Here is a 21,263-nt window from a genome sequence, read left to right on the forward strand (position 1 = left end):
AAGTGGCCTAAGGTTACAAGTTCTATAATGAGATTATTAAAAAAAAAAAATGTATAAGATATCTAAATATCTTATATTAATATATTTTATATATATTCTTATATTATATATATTATATATTAAATATGTAAATATATATATGCATGAATGTCTGTGTATATATAAAATTACATGCATATATGCATGTATTTATAGAAAACAACTACTTTCTACGTGAAAAGAGACTTGTATTTGTGGATTGTCTCCCAAAGCTGCCTGCTGAGGTATTTGTTTCAGTACAAGGTGGCATTAACACAGCATGGGAAATAAACAAGTATCCCCTCTAGAAACTCATGATTTTTTAAGAACCATGCTCCTATTCCACACAAAATTGAATCCACAGAATATGAAGTTACACACTCGTAAAAATCCACCACAGTGCAACAAATACATTGTTATACCGTTCCCCAAACAAACACTCTGTGCAACAAGGCTTTTTCTTTTTTTTCCCCAAAAAAGCACAGCATTGACTTTTTTGTGCTAGCAACTCAGCGCAATGTGAAAAAGTTTCTCTTCTCCAAATTTTTTTACTGTGAAGCTTTGGATAATTAACCACCTATCATGTCAATTTTAGCTAATTCAAACAGAAAACAGTATGTAGACCATTTCAATAGATATGCTCACTTGCAGCAGCCTACTGCAGAGCACCTCCTTGGATTCATCATAACCAAAAACATATTACTTGCACAACTAGAATTTCCACTGACAAAAAGAATAATTTTGATTCCCAGAGGAGATGATAAAAGCATTTTTTAATACCATAAAGGCAATATTCAACCAATTCCCACCTCTTTAAGTTTCAAAAGCGACACCTGTGAGTAAAACTCCTCATTGTATAGTCCGACACTAACTACTATGTAATTTTTTATATTCAAAGGGATACACAGGAAGATGAATACACCCATTAAATCACGTAATTAAAAAAGAAACTTAAAAATTAAAAAGTCAGGCATGGTCAAAAAATTGTTCTGGAAAAATATATTAGAATAAATACTTCTAAATTCTACATTTCATCTCCCAAAGAAATTTATCTCTGTTTGTGAAATATTCCTTATTTAATCCCCAGAGTGACACCTGCTGGATTTCACTAACAGAAACAAAAGGGCAGATATCCCCATTCTAGAGAATATTTCAAGATAATAATTGCAAAAATGTGCCATTTTACTAATAAAAGGTTGCATGGTATCATATTTTTTGCTCCATTTAGGGCAGTAAATTAACACATAGATGCAACCATAGAGAAAAGCAGTGTGATGTCTAAAGCTCTTACTCATTTCTGAAATACGTATTTTTAAATTTCTACCTAGGAAGGATTACATACAGAGCACAACTTTGGGAGACAGACTATATTAATTTCTGATATCATTAATATGAAAAATATTTTTAAGGCCTAAAACAAGAGTTTTGTTACAACAAATATGTTTTCAGTACATCATTTGCTTCACTTTAATGAAACTCTACCAGCATTGCCAGTAGTAAAGTAACCAAAAAAATTATTAAAATTAATTTCCAAGATCTTACCACTGTAACAGGGGAGAAAAAACTGAGGGGGAAATCTAAATGGTAATACAAAGAATGACACTTTATGCCCACGCAAGCATCAAGTTGTGCAGTTTTTAAACTCAGAATTATCAAATAATATATGGAAAAGATGATAGCATTTTTAGGAACTAAAAAGATATTCAGCCTAAATAAAGCTGATGGCATACCACAGTATATAAGGTAGATGCTTTGATCATAATAATTTTTTAAAAAGCACTAATCACTGTGTTTCACTCCTTGTACTTGTTATTATAGGGGAAGTCAGACTGGTACGGACTTCATTAAACAAAACTCTGGTTAATTGTGTTTCAAGTACTTTTTAAATAAGGCCTGCATGATCCAGGCATAAATTCAGAAATACAGCATTGTTTTATTTTTCTAAAATGCAGTTAGTATCTTAACGGTCAGCTACAGCTCAGATAGTGGCCAAAAACTGTCAGAAAAGTCTTGGGTGACATCTACTCTATATTAAAAGGCAACAGCTTCAGAGACACATGTAAATTTACACTGGTTGAGAATCTGTTGTATTTTCTTGGAGTACGTTGTTTCTCTCATGGAAAGTCTTATTTTAATGCATTACATTCAGTCAAGTGCATTTCAAATGCATCTTTCCGAGGAAAAGCCACTCCAAATAAATCACTTCTGTTCTTTTCGACAGCATATACTGTAGCAATGATTGAAAGTGTTTGCACAGTACTAGGGCAGAAGAACGACTTTGCTGGGAAAATGTAAACAGTATAAACAAGCTTGGAAGACTAAGGCAGATATGCATGAAAGATAACTGTGGAAACAAAACTTTGAAAATGCAAAAGTTTAACCTTCCAGTTTTGCCCAGATTCTAAACCAGGACAAAAAGTATTGCTAAAAGCAAATGCTCTAATGAAAAGAAATTTAATTAAGAAGATCTTATATTGTACCATACCGGCTATGGGATTCTTCATAAAGATAACAGGTAAGTAATAGGCTAATCTGCTGCTGTTCGTGCAAGCACATTACACTGAAAACATCAGAACTGGGTGAGTACAAAAAAGAAAAAAAATGGTTTGTGAACAGCCATGGAAAGCTTTCTCCTATTTCTTTTAAATATTAGAAGGAAACAGCATTCAAATGTATTCAATTTAAAATACTAACACTCATGACTCATGATTTTCTAAACAAAGGATGAGGTTTAGGACTATAATTTACTTTGAAAGGCTCTTTAAAAATGTGCTCTTTTTAGTTGATACATCAGAAATAATACAATTCAGCATGATATAGACCCACGTATATAGTACATATGAACATAGAAATAATGTATTAGACATTTTTATATGTCTAATACACATAAACACATATAGAAACTCACTTAGAGTTTTATTTTACTGCTTCAAAGCTATTTGTTTTGTCAACTCACATCTGTTTTGGTAATAGAAGTATTCATTCCTTCCTTGACACAGTATTATCAGGGATATAGCTAATTCCAGAGCTCTGACAATTTGCTACACCAAAGACTTAAAATATATCCCAGTAACAGGACAGTTACATGAGCAACCAAGAGACTGTTTTCAATAAGTGTAAAGCTTAACTGAAGAAACTACTACACATGAAACCCAGTGACATAGCTACACATGCTTTTAGAACAGAGGTGACCGTTAACACTGAGGTAATGCCTACAGTGTGTGTACACTCTATAGGAATGACAGCTCATCAGAAGCACAGAAGGAATTCTGCTAGCAGATCAACACTATAAACACACTGGGAACAGATAGGAACAACTTCTTAATGAAAAGTTCTGTTTTGTTTTCCTAACTGTAGACTTGAACTTCTCACTGGAGAAATTCCTTCAATTGCTTTCGTAAATAGCTTATGTTATGTTCAGTATTTACTACAGAAGTGACTAGATATATACCTTTAAAATATCACTGTGTGCATGTTACTATTAAAAACATATTGATAGAAGCAGTTTCTTCCAAATGACTGTGAACTGGTTTGAATCTTTGTATCATTTCAGGACTCTTGTGGGCCCAATGCTACCCAGCTCTTGCACATGCTAGGAATGCTGTTGGAAGCAGCTGATTAACTTGAATGCATAGAATATAGAACTAAATTAGTAATTATATTGGTGACAAAGCAAATGTATGACTGTGCTTTCTTCCCTCTGTTACGTTCTCAATTGTATCCTAGTCTAAATCTGGATTGCAGTACACAGACAGCCCCCAGAACAACACTGCATTTCTGGAATAGGCCCTTTTATTTAGCCAGGTAAGACATTAGTCACCCAGAATGAGACGTACAGATTTCTGTTTTTCAACCTGAGCATTCAAAAATTATAAATGTTATCAAAAAACAGCTGTCAACAGACTGCAGAATGCAAGTGACTGAATGGGTGATGCATGCATAATTCCTCCAACAGAAAAATACCCACATTTAGGAATATCTTGCCCTTTGACAGTCAGTGGAAAAATTCCCACTGGCTCTCAGCAAGCCAGGATTTCAACAGTTGTGTTGTATCAGAAAAAAGCCTATTCAAAGGGACAAATACTACATTTCTTAATGCAGGGCAAGGCTCCAGCTGACCACGAATTCAGAGTACAGTAACATTTGAAGTTGACAGGAGATACATCATGCAATTCTTAAACTTGTAAGGCATGTTATATGTTCAGGTACTTGGTTTTGTCCACTGGAAAGTGCAGTCACACTGTTCTACATCACTATCTTGCTACTGCCTTTACTTAATGTGCAAATAACAGACTCCTGCATCAAAGCTGCAAACACATACAAGCCTGACACATCCTATGTGGGCAGTCCCACCACAACCTAAACCAGTTACATAAAGAACATAAAATAAGAATCTGACTCATTTAGCTGAAATACTTCTGAAGACGGTTTTTCCTACCATATTGATCATTAAAACAACATGAACACTTTTATCTGAAGTGTCATCTTGTTTGATTTAATATCACCACATGCCTTTTGTGCTGAAGATTTTCAAAGTCAGACAAAGACTTTGGGATTGCTCCTACATGCAATGAAGTCAATGGGAGTTTAAGCAGACTACAAAAGTAAACACTGTGAAAATACAGATTATTATTTTTAATTGAGACTTTCAGACAGTATTGCAGCTTGTGTACTTTGAAAGAAAACACACAGATTCAAATCTGGTCTTATTCATATTTATCCAAATCTAGTGTGTCTCCTTTCAACCCACTCAAAGGACCTTGGATTCAGAGCACAACAGTCAGGCTTTTAACACATCATTGATCTGAACAGGTTTAAACAGTTATATGCATTATTACTGCAAATGAATGAAAAGGTCCCCAGTATGCACAATATGACTAGAAAGACTCTGCATTGGCGCAACTGTAAGCACAGAAAAGTCTGGCCCCAAAGTATCTGGCCAAAGTTTATTAAGGTAGAGAGCAAAAAACTTCAGCTATTTATTATTATTAATTCAATCTCAGCCCCTATAAAATGCATGGATGACTAAAGGAGTCATTCTAGATCAAATCCAAGTGTGATTTATAGCCTATGCTATTTCTTAATTATCCTTCAGAAACAAGGTTTCTTTTCCCCATTCTACAGATCCATTGCTTACACACACACAAGCAAATGACTAGATGTAGTAATCTCAGTAATGCAACCGTATTTGTAAAAACAGAGGACATCGCATCAGTTTTGGAAAGCTGAAGCGGCAAGACTCTTAACAGTCTCCCAGCTGATACTGGAAGGCACAGAATCACACACTTGCCACTGTTCAATAATTTCTCCAGGAAATGAAATAGTGGACAATTACCTTTCAATAAATCAGTTCGATCTTTGTGGCAAAAAAATTCAGTGATACCCCAGCACACTTAGAAGCTTCAAACTCAAGCTAACTTTTTCTGAAGCAAACAAAGTCCAAACAAAACAGAAGCTTTAACTTTTTAGTTATGTAATTACAGCGTAAAACCTAATTATGAAGTAACTCAAGCATGAGCTCTTTCCGTTGCAATAACGTCATAAGATTAAAGGAATAATCAATAAGAAAATCTACACCACTTTATCACCTCATTCAGCCTCTCTTGAATGAGCTCCAGTTGTACCGAATTAGTCTTAAGAACCCTTCTCAAACCAATGAGCCTCTAATTCTCTCCAGATGCAAAGACAGAAATTTGGTTAGCTAATATTAGAGGTTCTAGACAGAATCCTTTAAGTGCTGATTAGGGTATTTTTACCTCCCTTTCTACCTATTTATCGTTGATTACTTCCTCAAGGATATATTATAGCAACACCAGTTATAAAATCAGCTCAACATTTCGCTCACTAAAAATAAACGAAGCTTTTCCTCATACCCCTTTCTCCCTGCAGATTTCATATCACATGCTGAGGTTAATGTAAAAGCACGCACACAGACGTAACTATAACTGCATTCAGATGACACAAAAGTATTGTTCTTGGGTAAAACAATGAAACCGTTTTGATCAGTACTCACCACAGGGAGTTTTTTACGATAATGGTTTCAGATAAATCACTTTGATTTCCCTTTCCCGCGAGGGAGAAAGGAGATGTATCGTTCCCTCCCACCCCGGCCGAATAAGAGACCTACGAGAGCCTGATCCTCCCGCCGGGTATAATCCAGTTGCCGAGCCCGGTGGCTGCAGGGGGAGAAGCGCCGGTGCCCCGCTGCGCTGCGCGGAGGAGCGCGGCTGCGGGCAGCGCCGGGAGCGTGTCAGATTGTAAGCGAGGAGCGGCGGCAGCAGCGAAACATCAGAGCTTCCTGTTACATCACCCTGACCCCGCCCGCAGCCAGCGTGAAGTTACTTTTCTTTCTCAAATGGCATGTCCCAAGGAAAGCGGGCTGCGCTGGTACTCTCGGCAGGACGGGCAGCTGCCCGGGGCCCGGCGGTGCCCGCTGCGCCCTGACCGCGCCGCTCCCGCCGGGGGCAGCCGGGCTGCCCGCACCTTGCCCCAGCCCGGCGGCAGCTGGCCCGCCCCGAGCGGGGGCTAGCGCCCTGCCACGGGTCGGGAAACACTCACCCGCTCAGCTGGGAAGGAGACCACGGGACTAGTCCTTTCGCGTATCGAGCCAGTGAGAATCGTCCTCCTCGAGCTAGACCCAGAGAAATAAATCAGTTTGGACCTTTATTCAGAGACAAGTAATAATATACAATAGCTGCATTCCTTCTTAGCATGACTGAGCTGACCTACCTCTGCCAGAAACTGCAGGGGCTGCACTATGTCCTGTACTGTAAGTGCTAAAAAGCTCCACAGAGAAATGCTTGTATTCCTCAATCATAAAACCAGATTAGTCAGAATCAAATTTTCAAATTCAAGCAAGTGCATAATTTAAAGTGCCACTTCATTTTATAACCAAGGCGGGGGTCACACACCCAACTGTATTTAAGTAAATAAGTCTTTGAAATACCAAGGGTAGAAAAGAGGCAGCAAGAATATTACTATCGCCGCAAAGATCCCTCGGCCGCATTTTCTTAAATGCCAGTGATTTGGAAGCATGAGTATGAGCTGCCCAGTTTGAAAACTGCCATATCTGAACATAAAACAATATCAATGGTAGTCCTTCTACTAGCTTCAAATAATTTTGTATCAGGACCTAAAAGTGTTTCTTTGGGAGCATTTAGCTTTTGTCCTTTGTACAGTTGATGCCTGGGCTATAGACAGAATCTGTGCTCTCCAAATCAATAGGCAGTTGCTGCATGCATGTGACAATACTATGCTGAATAAACGGGGAGTTCATGGAGAATTAAGCTCAAATAATATTAAGACCTGCAACACCAGTGTTCCTTATGGAAGGCCATAAGGACCTCCCAAAGGTTGCGTTTCCATAAATGCTCATCAAAACAATAATCATTTAATTTGCTAATGGGACGAGATAAAGTATTATCTTTGCTTCTCCCTACCTGACACTCATTCATTGTTTTTACTAGCAGAAACATTGATGGAACATGTGAACTGGATGAGGGAGTTCATCTAGCCATTGAAAATCTGTTCCTCAAATATGAAAACAGCAAGAAACTAAAAAATTAGCAAAAAACCAAACCAAACCAACCAACCAAACAAAAAAAACAAACAAAAAACAAAAACACAGCAACCACCAAAAAATCCAAGCCAGGGTCAGGAAAAATCTGAAAAGGGGAAACAGGGGCAGGAATACTTTAAATCCATATGGCCACTGGTAAGATGAATTGTGAAATCACACTGTAGGATTACTAAAAGAGCAGGCATATGACTTTAATACTAATTTGGCACATGTGAGTGCTGGTGCTTCTAGGATCTTACATCAACAGGAGAATGTTTGAATTTTATAATCAGCAAAGAACTGGCACTCTAAACTTCTAGGCAATGTAAACAGATACAAGCCAGGGATTAACTTTGATTCTGAACAGTGCTGGAAATTAAGTTATCTGAAATAAACGGTGCCACCTCAGGTAGTGGAATTCCATCAGAAGTGAGCCTAGTTGCATTATTTTAGACCAGCTATGTCTAGGCTATAGGCTACAACAGGGTACATTACACATTGTAACCTGGAAAATAATTCATGTATTCTAGCCAAGCACACATGTTCAAAACAGCCATCTGAATTAGTTGGAGAGATTTATTACGTAGGCGGTGTTTGATATGGCATGTCAAATTTTGTGGAGTTGTGTGGGTTTGGTTGTTTTTTTTTTTTATTTTCATTCAGAGGTCTTATATTCTACTTATTTAGCGATCATTACAACTTTCTTACTCCTACTCCACCGGTATTTGAGACATCTCAGCTGGTGTAATTTGCACTTCAAAGACGCAGAAGGCTCCCACACTACTTCACCAACCCTTCTGGCTGAAAGGCACGTAAATTACACCAATACAGGCTGCCTCGGTTATCAACAGTGTGGGCGTGTTCTACAGCAATGTAGAAGGGATCTAAATGAGCACAACTTACTGTGCTTTAACCAAAGGAGGCTTAAAACCATGCGAAGAAAAAAGTCAGTCCCACCACTTACCACAAATTTTCATCTGATCAGAAACGTTCAAGGATAAATATGGTTTTGCAAAAAAATGAGGCTAGTCACCATCAGCTATGAGAATCTCCCTCTAGCCTTGCCGTGGTGACAAACGCCTCTCCCCTGGCGACAAAGGGACTGTCGGGGCAGGCTGTTTTCCCCCAGATTTCCCTTCCGGGCGGACAGTACCGCACCGCAGTGCCCGCACTCGGCCATGCCCAGGGCAGCGGAGGCGCTAACCGCTGTTTGCGGCAGCGGCCTGATTCCCTGCAAAGCTCCAGCCGGCGGCGCCCCGCAGCGGCAGGCGCGGTGCCGCGGCCCCGGGGCAGCCCGGCCCGTTCCCCCCCCCCTGCAGCGCCCCCGCGCGGCGGGTCCGGAACGGCGCGGGGTCCGCGGCGCGGCGCTGCCACCTGGCGGGCAGTGGTCGCCCTGCGCCCCTCGCGCCCCGCTCCCGCCTGCGCCTGCACCTCATCCCAATCCGCCGGCACGAGAATTCGGGAATGCCGAGAGCATCCCGTCCGTACGTCACATCCCCCTCGAGAGGGGATGCTTCAATCGCGCACGGCCAGTGGCAAAAGAGTAACCTGAAAAAAAAAAAACCTTGACAAGTGACATGTAACGTGGCCTTGCTACAGGTTCTAAAGAGATGATGGGATAAGCAAAACCAAGGAAACTCCTCACATACATTGCCTATGACTCAAATAGTAAGAGTTCATGTGCAAACACTTAACAAGCATAAATGCATGTTCCACTTCACTTGAACCTGGCTCTTCCTCAAGATAAGACACCGCCAAAAGCAAGCAGTGAGGAAACATAATCCTTATGTCCACTTTAATATGTTTGCAAGATGGAATCTAGAAAGATTAAGACTATCTCAAAATGTAATTAAATCTGTCAGCTTTAAAATAGTAGATGGATTAGAGATGCACAGAGAAAGGCAGCTCAAATGAACTGGAAAGAAACGATAAGCAGGGGAGAGAAAGTAAAAAGGCAAAAAAGGAGGGCATACTAGTAAAAACATGAAGAAAAAAGGATGAATAAAAAGACTTCAAATTATTTCTCAAAGGCATTTTGCTTCATCAATGTATGGACTAAAGGCACATACCAAGTTATTGCAGATCGGACGATAGGTGAAAACACATAACACCTCTGTAAAATTCTTTTGGCTTGTTGGCTCCTATCACACAAAGTGGGAGAAACTTCATGGTACTCTGCCTATTTCCTCTGAAGCAGCCAGGCCAGATTCTGGAATGAAACAACTGGATGAATGGACTGGAGTTAACACTGGAAATATACAGCCACTGGAACACCTTTAGCATAGCTTGATTTTCTGACCTCTTCATTCTGCCATCTCAGTCACTATCTTTTCCCTGCATTGTGTCTGTTATCCCCCCTTCTACATTCAACCTTTAATTACCTTTAAGAAAGACACAGATCTTTTTTCTTATTCTTGCATTTGGGTATTCTACAGATATTGGGGATACAGGGATGAAAAAAAGTGAATGAAGGAGAAGGGCACACAAAAAAATTCTTGTGGATGTGATGCAGATCAAATCAGATCAGATCACACTGCAGTTTGGACTTTCTATGGGAAAAACAAATTCAATGCACTGCAGAGCTGTACAAAAACCAGATAGGAAGGCAGCTGGAGCACTGGTACATTGGCCAAACCTAGTACACCCACCAGGAAGAGCGTGTACTCTCAGATCAAATTATAATATTATTGATTATAATCAGATCAGTTTTTATACAGTCTAGTCTACCACATTCCAGTCTTCCTTCTCACTGCACTAAGTAATAACTCTAAAAGATGAATCATTTTGTAATGTTTTCTTAGTCAATTGAAATAGAGGTACTGTTGAGATGCTATAACTAATCTTTTTCTGTCTCAGCAATGACATAAGAGATCCCTCAATGGATCACTTATTTAATCACTGTTATGACAAAATGAATGCACAAGTAGTTTCTTCAGTGTAATGTAAGTAGGGGTTGGGAGAGTATGGGGGAGTACCTGTTAGTCCTGTCCTAGCTACAGCAGTTCTGGGAGAAGAGAAGCCTGCACGGTCCAGGGGAGCAAATGAGCACTCTCAGTGAGCAGACCCTGTTAGTTTGCAGGACAGCTCAGCAAGCAGGAGAATTAGCTGCACTGCCAGGTTTCTGTAAAGACAGAAAGCACACCAGAGTGGATTTTGCAGGTGTTGAATCCAGGCAGCCAGGGACAAGTCGCTGGACCAAGAGGAAGCCTGAAGGAGAGATACTGACATGGAATGACACAGGGAATCACAAGGCAATCTGTGTACAAATGTATCTATTCTTTCCTGTCTATCTTTAATGTCTATTGTCTCATTCAGAATATTCTGTTTTAGAAAGTTCATCATTCTAGTTTATGATCTAATAAAACTTAGGGAGTTTAAAAATCTTTGTTAGGATTCTCGGTGGGACTGCTTAAATAAGCCCCATGGGCAAACCCCCTCCCCTTCCTCCCAGCCCCTGCAAGGATCCCATCAGAGTCCCACCACAACTGAGAACGAGCCATGACCAGGTCTAGAGCTACAGTCACAGCTGGGCAGAGGACACTGTCTCAGAAACAGCTTTGGCCCCATCACCTTTATTTGGCCTTGATGCTGAGGAAAAACTCTCCTTAAAGGAACACTACCACCAATAACAGTTTCATATAAACACTGGAGTTATCTGAATGTTGCATTCCTGCTGTTGCTAAAGAATGAGTTTCATTCTCTTTTACAAGAAAGCTCTAGAAGATGTTTTGGTTTAATGTGAATCACAGTCAAATACTTAAAGAATCATGCTAGGAAATAGCGTGTTTCTTTGCAAAAGGATTTTAACGTGATGTATAGGATAGTACTGCATATATGTCAGACATCAGTGACAGAAGGCAGCTGTTGCAAATGTGTTACTTACCCAGCACTTAACATTCTTTCTTTTCCCTTAATCTGAAACCATGGATTCAGAATGTCCCTACTGAGTCACTGAGCTACGTAGAAACCAAGTTACACACACCTCCATGCTGTGTCCACCCCCAGGTACACACACAATCTAGAAATTACCTTTTAATTCTGGCAGCCCATGGGAAATAATCATGACTAAGAATGGAAGATTAGGTATTTTTTCTGCCTTCCTCATAAAATTTACAGAAAAGGTGCAGATGTTTGTGCACTTGCCTGCACTCCTAGGCAGGCAGACACAAGTCAGTGTAGAAGCAGGGTAAATTTGGCATTAGTGTTCAGCCCACCGGCAAGTCCTAACTCTCCCACACCTAGCGTGCTGAAAGCAACTGCTGACTTCTGGAGGCCATGACAATACTGTGCTAAGGCAGTTGCTATGCCACAAGTGGAAAGGCCAGGGAGCAGTTTAAACCACTGCTCTCCACTTGTCTGCAATGACAAACTTCCACTTGTATTTAACCTACTGCTCTGCATCTGTGCAGCGCAACCCGCACCTACAGCCTCAACTCCTAGTGCATGGAGTACAAATGATACCTGGAGAGTAAGGTCAATAAAAATGATGGAGTAGAATGGGAACATATCAAACTGGCACTGAAACTGGCAGGTAACCAATGCACCAAATGAATTCTGTGTAAAGAACAGACATTACTAGTTTTCAGCAGTCTATGGAGTTTATAGGTTTCCTGTCAGAACTGCACTTGCCCGATTTACAGATACTGCATTGTAAGTCTGTGGTGCTCATCACTTTATCTGACCGGACTCTACATAAATCTTTTCTGGTGTACATTTCAGTTCTGTGAGCACTTTACAAATCAGACTTAATAAAATCTAGATTGAAAAAGTCATGAAAGGATTTAGGCACCAGAAAAGAGATTTGGATAGAATTTCTGTACAAAAATCTGTGACTTTTACTTACTCTCCCACTCAGATATTTCGAATGCATAAATGCTTTCATTCTGAGCAGTGAAGCTTAGCTTCTTTGTGGACTTAGTCCAAAGTTCATCAGGCATATAAAACATAGGTTTTCAGAAAACACACACGTAAATAATAGCACTCAGGCAAAGAGGCAGCTTAGTCCAGTTCCTTCATTGATGTTTCTTGCTCCTTGCTGCAATGTTTGAGCCCCTCACATCTATTTCAGCTACTTATTTCCACACTACCTCTCACAAACTAACTATCTTCAGTAGTTTTAAGCATAAAGAGAAAACATCATACATAAACAACTTACAACATCAAAGGAGACAGGGAAGTTTCAAAGATATCCTGCTATCTTCTGTTTCATAGGCAGCAAGGTGCTTCTAAAAACCTTAAGAGGAAACCAACTATGTCATCTTTTTTTTTTTCTTTCCTTTCTTCTAAAAAAATGTAATTATAAAAGATTTACCCAAGACCAGAGAGGTGCCTTGAAGAAGGGTAGGAACTACCACTGTTTCATGTCAGTCTTTAAAAAAAGCCATGAAAGCACAGCCAAAATAATCCTCAAAGTCAACTGGAGAGTAAGCATAGTGTTATCTCTAAAGCAACTGTATTTAATTCTATGAAAGGAATTTGTTTTGGTTTCTGTAAAACTTTGATATGTATCTCTGGAAAACTTGCTAGCCATGAGCCTAGTTCAGGAACAAGGATAAAAATCTATGATCCCAGCAAATACATTTTTAAATATTTGCAAATATATCACATTACATTCACAACTTTAACGCTCTCTTCATGGGTTTTGGTGGGTTAATTCTGATCTCACATTTCACAATAGTGTACTTATATGTGCTTTGGTGGAGTTAAATTTAGCTTGCATAACCTAAAATAAATCTTATTAAAACAAATCTAGTGCCTATTTCCTCTTTATAGCAATAGACCTATCTTTTAATCTGATTGAAATAATCATGCTTGACAAGTGATTACTCTTTGACAAGCATTATGCTTTCTTTAGTACAAAAATAGATTTCAAAAAAGAATAATGGTGTAATAAATTAAATTTGAATCTTGGCTACTTTTTAATCATTGTGAGTTATACGCCCACACCATCTGTTCTGTCCTGTTTCAGTTATGACAATTATATACAATCAAACTAGAATTTAAGAACCTTTATCAAAGTAAAAAGTAATGTTTATTAACATGAATGAGAAATACATAATAAAAATATAAGCAGCTTAACAACATATATTCAAAATAATCAGTACAGTAAATATATTTTAATGGTGTACACTAAAGTTTTCATTCACAGGTGAATAGTGCTTTACTTCACGTTGCCATAAAAATCAAAGTTGTATTCCTTCAGGGATGATTTCCTTGCCTAGAGCCTTTATGGACTGTTTCTTTCTTTTCTTCTTGATTTTTATTAATCTTCTTTCACCTTTTGTTTTATTGAATCCTAAAGGTAAAATAAGGACAGTAAGATTATATGCTGTATGACCAACACATCCAAGATTATCAGAAATAAGAGACAAGTCTTGTTTTCAAGAAATATTCTTAAAAAAAGAAAAAAAGAACATTTTCTTACCTAAAGCCTTCACATGCCTGACCAATGCCAAGTTGTCTCATTTCTGTTCTTGTACATTGTATTTTACTGTCCATCTTTCTCTCACTAGCTCTGTCTCTTCTGATTTCCATTTTCACTTTTCTAAGACTTTCAGCTATTACATTTTATCAGGCCAGTACTTACTACTAAAAGTTGCAAGAATATTTCAGCTCGCATAATATTTACCTCTTATGATAGTCTGTGGTAGTATCACTTCTCATACCTTTCTTGCAGATCCTCAAACATGACTTTCTGGAGGTGAAATTATTTTCATTCCCACCACAACCACTATAACTAAATGGGCGACATCTTCCAGTTGAGTAGTGGTAGAAAAATCTTAACTCTTTGGCTCTACAAAGTCCTCTGTCCATAGGGGTCATACACAAAGAAGGGATAGGTGGTGGCTCTAGAAATACCAAGAGAAAAAAAAAGGTTAGAGACAACACTGCGATTTACCAGTTTTCTGTTATGTTGGTATTACATAGGCGATTTGAAGCTGACAGAACTTTGAAATTCACATGAAATCTACTGGCAAATTTAATTCTGCTTTCCTGAAAATCCAGGACACTTTACATAAGTATCTTTTTCTTTATGATTACAAAAATACCACTGCAAATGTTATTTGCTTTTTTAATTCCAAACGCCAGCAAAGGCTTACCTGAAAGCAAGATTTGTTTCCTATGTATTTAGTGATAAAATTGCCATTTCTGTAATAGGAGATAGTGTTCAAATTCAATTAGAGAAGCTTCAAGTAAAGTATTTGGCGAAAGTGAAGTGAAAAAAAATTAAACTTTGACAGCCTTAAAAATATGGTAAATATTTATGATCATAAATGAAGTGAATTTTCCCAAATACTGTTATACATTCTAAAATCAAGTAGAAGGTAAAAGTAACCAGCATTTTCAATGTAAGATTCAATACCTTAATATTGGGTTTGTTGCATGAATACAGAAAGCTTGACCTAAGTAATAGAAGTCACTCCATTGGAAAGCACTGAGCCATTATCAAGAAATAGCTTGTAACTCGCAGGATAACAACGGCTTGAATGTGAAAAGGAAGTGCACAAAGTGACTGAGATGCTGGTGCTTTAGTGCTGCTGTTAGGTTTTTACCATTCCAAGGAGCAGGCTGATGGTTTGTTTCTTCGGTGTCGCTGCAAGTGAGAGTGTGAGAACTGAAACACTGGAAGATGAACCTGAGGTATCCGAAGTACTTGGGCACTCGAACAAGTTCAAGAAGTAAATCCGTGCCAGAATTCCCAAGCCTGAAGAAACTCCATCATCTAACACCCTAGAGTGACTCATACACAAAATTAAAACTGATACAATTGCTGCAGAGGATGCAAGAAAGTGAATGGGAGCCATTACATCACCAGTTAATAAGGGACCTAAACAGGTGCCATTTTCCTTCAAGAGGCTGCAGAATTGAGACAGCTGAGATGTAAATGTGAAGCTAGTCAAGATGGCCTTCTTGAAGTTACAAAGCCAGGTAGAAGTGGTTCAGAAATAAAAAACAAATAAAATTTTAGGGAATAATTTGGGTTACAACAAAGCTGAAGGCATCATGTTGTCACAAACCTGGGAAACACATGAGATGCTGAAATCAAGAAGTTATGAATTAACTTGGGAAATTCAAGAGACTGGCAAAAAAACATCCAGAAAGAACATGCTACACTTTACGTGTTTTACACATATTGCACCTGCTGAAAAAAGGTTTATCTGCCAAGTAAAACAGCTGAACTGGCATGGTGAAAAAGTATGAAAAATAGCTGTGAAAGAAATAGAATGGTGTTTTATGCAAAGTTAAGACAGCAAAATGAAATTAGTAATATATCTGAAGCTGTGTTAGCAACATCATACTATTCAGAAAGAATCCTGAAACACAAAAACTAAGTCATGAGTTGTTCTTTTAAGATAAAGTTAGTTTCAGGTTATAAAATGAGCACTACTTAATTTATTTTTATAACTGTGACAGTATTGCTCACTCTGGAGATGATATTAGCTTTCAAAACATATGTTCAGCAACATTAAAAAAACACGCTTACCTATTTTAACCTGCTAATTTCTGAACTTAAAAAGCAGAAAGGCTTGCCAGTGATAAAAGAGCCAAACAGCATAGGTTTGTTAACTATATAACAGAATTTAAATATATACTTTGTAATGTAAATTACTTATCTGGTATGTAGAATTTTCCAGAGAGACTCCACAGTCCCCTTGTGAAAGAGTTCTCGCAACCACTGTAAGCTTTAGGGGAGCCATGGAGCCAGGGCTATGGTTACTGGTGAATAAGAACTACCTGTGTATGCATAATGCAACTGGCAGAGTTGTGTCCGAATGCTCTTCAGAATCCCTCTTGTATTCTCACTAAAAATTTTGTTCTTCTTTGTGTATATCATTGGTAGATAAATGCCCCAAATACCAAACACTATTCATGTTTATCTTCAAAATATCTGCATATTCTTTACACTCACAGAAACAACCAGCCCATGAAGAAAACCTCTAATTTTGCCATATAGCAGTCATTTTTATACAACAAAAAAGTATATTAAAATAAAACAAAATTACTTATCATAATTTCCTGTCTGCTGAGGATCATACAAATTATGAATTAATTTTCCAATACTGATCACTAAAAGGCCTGTTAACTTTAAGTAACTGTGAACATAAAACATGTACTGTGTCATGTCCAGCCCAACATCTCTATTGGCAGGACAATCTATAACCTCTGAGCCAGCATGTTAACCCAGTCACAGCGAGAATTAGATCCAAGTAAGTTCTTTCTGTTCAGTCTGAGCTGCTAACACTGCACTTATGTATATGATGCTACAGTAAGTTTAGATATTATGCCTGTTCTTGAGTGTCTCTCTAAAGTGTTTTGGTTTTACAACCTCATTTTTCTAAGAGTTGTTAAAACGTTTTATCTCCCACTTTTTCTATGAAGGAAAAAAGAAAAAGAAAGCAACAAATCCCACAGCCACAAAACTGCACAGAAGGGAAGGGGTACACACTGAAAACAGTAAAAAAAAAAAAAAAAAGAAAAAGCAATACATGTCCTACTATCAGAATTGTTTTCCCCAATCTAGTCATTACAGGTCTATGAATTACAGATATCAACTTTACTGAGAGGTTACTTGAGATAGAAGTACTGGTTTAAACTTTTTTTTTTTCCTTAATTTAGATTACAATTTAGCAATATTTTTTCCACAGTGCAAGCAGCATTACTCATTATGTTCCATAACTCATTACATGTTAACTTCAAGAGTATCATATGAACCTAAAAATTAATAAATGTCATTACATGGTCCATTCTATGGCCTTTGATGCAACTTCTACAGAAATCAACTGGTTATTGACGTTGACAACAATAAGCATTAAGATTCTGGCTTTACTCTTGTGTTCATACTATTCAGTTTATCCAAAATTTCTGACTGAAATAGGTTTTAAAATCCAATAGCAAGCTCATAAAATTGGATTTGCTATGTATATTATTTGCCAAAAATATGCTACATAAGTCAGCTCATGAACAGGCACAGGAAAAAAGAATTTACAAAGGACAAATGAAAGCTTTTAAGCTGATTTAGTCAAACATTTCCAGGTGTAAAGTTTTCCTCTGGAAAATGCCGATACAATGAAATAAAATGTGTTTCTCAGAAACATGCCAACTCCATCAAAAACTTTTGAAGGAAATTAGACCTTGGAACCCATCTCAAGTGGAGCTTGGGAACTGGAACTCATGCCAGTGGCTCTGCAAGAGCTTCTCAAATGGATTTCAGGCTTTGCAACAGCAAAATAGATCTTTCTGTTACGTCACAGTGGTAGACCAGCTACTTTGCCTGTGCTTGAGAAGATGGACATCAGCCACTCCATCCCAAACAGTTCATCCTGACCTCATATTGTGCAAGGCCAGATTCTTGTCTCTCACTGAGGGTCATTGGGAGTCACAGTGCATGTTTGTGAGAAATGGCTCTACCTTGCAACTTCACTTTACACCTCTACTTCTAGTAACAGCAGGAATGGAGGCTACATTTCCCACATCTCTGTGGAGAAATCAACTGTCAGTTTTGGCCCTACCCTTTCCTCCCCCTGCAGTAGGATTGCACAAAAGCATAGGATTTTAGCCCATCCCAGCAGCCTGAAAGGTACAGGCAGATAAACAGAATAGCAGCAGGTGACTGCACAGGGCAGGTTAGTGCAACACAAAGGTTATACAGTGGCGAAGAACCTACGGAGTCTTCAGACTTTGCCCTGAAATGCACTGGCCCTTCCAAGGTCACGTTTCATATCCAACCCAACCAGCTACACTGACTCCACCCACCCTTTTTCCCCAAACCTTTCTTCCACCAATCTTCAAGTCTTCTCTTTCTCATCCTCGCCTCTCCCTCCAAAAATGTGCTTTACCAGAGAATTCGCTATTGCTGACACAATCAAGAACCCTTCTATTTCCTCTGAGAAAACAGTGAATCACGTCCCTTTGCTGGTATAAATCAGTTGTTTTGGGGATTTGGGGATTCATACTGTGAGTAAAAACCTTCAGGGAACACGTATGCTCTGATGTCCCTAGACTTCATATCAGGCCTTAAATCATTCAAATATTTTTCAGTAAAATAAGTTGCCAAAAGCTTTACTGTTTTATACTCAGACATTTTAATAACAGTGCACTGATGCTTTGTATGTGATACACAAACAACCCAACTATCGCAGAAACTTACCTCAGCCCAACAATACACGTGGATCACAGTGCAGGCAAAAAAATAACATACAACACACATTTAAGCTTTACTAGACATACCATTCTAAGCAAAGAGCACAGGAATGTTAGTTATCCTAGATGCCCATTAACTTACAGATCATATAAACCACAGAAACCTTCATGAATCTCTAAGCCATCACTCAATCCTCAAAAGTACAAGTAAGTGTAAATGCAGAAAACCAGCAGAAATACTTGGTAAGAATGCTCAGGCTTTTTCCAACTGTTTCTTGTTTCTTCTTGCATAACTGTGGATCATAAAAATAACATCCCTCAAATTCAATTACCCTTTACAGTGTGAGCAAGTACCAGCAATCTATAGTGGACAGCATCCAGCTGCAGAAACTGTTAAAACCCAGCCCTCTACAGTAAAGGTCCAGATTTTCATTTGCATTATAATACATAGTGCAAAAATACCTTGAAGCAGACACAAAATGAATTCATGGTCACTTTGTTATATTCAAACCAAGAACTGAGTTTAATATGTCCTTAGTGAAAATAAAAATGTATTATAAATCTTGTTCCGAGCCATGTTCCAAAATCCAAATATGGTCCTTTTTTAATGGGAAAAAGGAGCTTTAAATCAGTTGCCAATTAGATACCCACAAAAATATTAATTTTTACTAGAAGAACTCTGCATAACAGCTTTTGCTCTTTTTGTATTTATCAGACCTTCAGGAAGCGCACATTTTCAGAAAAGGACAAGATGTGGTCAGTCTTCCACTTCGATATATATGGAAGACCTGTAAGTAGCAATATTTCTTTGCTTTGACTTTCTCTGCCTATCAAAACATCTGACATAGAAGCCCATTCTCTAGTTTTAGATATGTTGCAAAATGAGTGGAAATGGAAAAGCAATCCAGAGTGCATATAAAAGACGAAGAGTTAAGATCTGCAAAAGTGAATTCTTACCAAAAAAAATGGGAAACTGGTTGCGCTCCTCCTTTGGGGAACTATTGTTCATAGAGTTGGACTTCTCATTTGCAGCAGTTGGCAACAAATTTACTAAAAGAAAAAAAAAAAAGGGTGAAACAGTGACATATTATCTAGACACAAGAAAGCTCTGAGAATAAGCTATGATTGGTACCCATTTGCTTAGCTCCATGTCAGTATTAATACTACTAGAAGGCAATATTTCTTTAGGTCCCAAAAGCATAGGAAACTGATGTGTTGAGGCAGCTTAGGGATGGATTCCTTTTTCTTCTTTAATTTTACTGATGTAAGATTTAATTCAAACATGGTTTTGTAAGGTTCTTTTTTATTAGTAGCAGATATTCTGCTAGTTATTCTAGCCTCTGCAATTGTAAGCTTTTTTCAAAATATGTCTTATAACAAGAAAATAGTTATGAAGCTAGTTTTAACATTACTGACTTCACTGTGCTTATGTATTTCAACCAACATACATATCTTCAAATAAACAGGAAAATGAGTGGAGCCAAGGAGTGTCTGCATTAAAAAAGGGTAATTATGAAGAGCAAATGCAAATGCTTACCAAAAATCCCAGGGAATTGGTTGGTGTCTTCCACTAGGGAACTACTGTTCACAGTGTTAGGATGCTCTTCAGCTGGAACAATTGGCAATAAATTTACTGAAGCATAAACAATAGGAGAACAATAACGAAAAAACACACAAAAAAAATTAGTATCAATGGTTCAATATCACTAAGGTAAAAACTTTGACCTACTTAAACTATGGCAGTGGCCACTAATTCTCTCTTTGGGTATTTATACAAATTTACCTGGAGGTGTTATTTCAGATTAAAGTCAGAAAAAAAAAAAGCATTCTACAACTTTTAGTCCAGAAGGTAAAAGTGGAATCAGAGGCCAGGAAGAAATGATTCAGCAAAGGTAGGGGGAAAGCACATGGAACTATACGTATATCTTTTTTAAAAATCTTTTAAAAAGACCCATAGTGGGTCTTTCCTATTCTAAATGTGAATAAGCTCAAGTTCCCCTCGCCAAAATAACAGATTAAGAAACAGTCCTGGAAAAAAGCCCACTAGAGACAAGCAAGACAAAAGGGTCTGGAGGCTCTGGGTGGGAAAACATATTTGCCCTATGAGTAAAATTAAGTACTTTGTGAAGGGGAGAGGAGTTCTAAAGGTCACTGTCTTCTCATATAGAACAATTCATAGCAACCAGTAGGACAAGGGACTGGATGAATGATCTAGGGCCAGTCTGAATGGCTGTTTGTAGCCAAAGCAGCACAGCCAAATAATTCAGAAGTATGGGACAGGTTTCCCAGGATTCTTTGGTGGGAAGCTAGTAATGCACAACAAGGAAACAGTAAAAACAAATTCTTCCTATATTGGCACCTCTTTTCATTACAAGACTTGGTTTGAAAGGAATATATTCAGAGGTATGGGTTAAAAAAATACATATTAGCATTTTATGATATTATAAAGCCAAGCAGCTGACAGATTTTAGACTGTCATGCAAAAAGTAAAAAAGTGGCGGTACTGTAATACTCATTAAAGTTAATAGTACGTACAAAGTTTTTT

General features: G+C 38.2%; 2 protein-coding genes across 11 annotated transcripts in view; both read right to left on the reverse strand.

Moving 5' to 3' along the window:
• The window catches only part of CALCRL (calcitonin receptor like receptor), a 68,376-nt gene extending 61,778 nt beyond the window's left edge, over positions 1-6,598 (reverse strand). The window contains exon 1 of one of the 5 annotated variants that reach the window (XM_027786211.2): positions 6,577-6,598. The gene's annotated coding sequence lies outside the window, so the exon portion shown is untranslated. Of the gene's footprint in view, positions 1-6,031; positions 6,332-6,576 lie in introns of those variants that run through there. The other 4 variants (XM_055812274.1, XM_027786213.2, XM_027786209.2 and 1 more) reach the window with 4 other exon arrangements.
• A 6,986-nt stretch (positions 6,599-13,584) lies between these two features.
• TFPI (tissue factor pathway inhibitor) overlaps positions 13,585-21,263 on the reverse strand; it is a 35,946-nt gene continuing 28,267 nt past the window's right edge. For 4 of the 6 annotated variants that reach the window (XM_027786220.2, XM_027786221.2, XM_027786219.2 and 1 more), the window contains 4 exons: positions 20,256-20,351; positions 19,676-19,768; positions 14,242-14,424; positions 13,673-13,871 (listed from right to left, as the gene is read on the reverse strand). In XM_027786220.2, the coding sequence (XP_027642021.1) occupies positions 13,759-13,871; positions 14,242-14,424; positions 19,676-19,768; positions 20,256-20,351 (485 nt within the window). In that variant the 3' untranslated portion in view covers positions 13,673-13,758. Of the gene's footprint in view, positions 13,872-14,241; positions 14,425-18,621; positions 19,012-19,675; positions 19,769-20,255; positions 20,352-21,263 lie in introns of those variants that run through there. The other 2 variants (XM_055812303.1, XM_055812304.1) reach the window with 2 other exon arrangements.

The sequence above is a fragment of the Falco peregrinus genome, chromosome 8 (genome assembly GCF_023634155.1).
Source record: "Falco peregrinus isolate bFalPer1 chromosome 8, bFalPer1.pri, whole genome shotgun sequence".
In the NCBI taxonomy this organism is placed as follows: domain Eukaryota; kingdom Metazoa; phylum Chordata; class Aves; order Falconiformes; family Falconidae; genus Falco; species Falco peregrinus.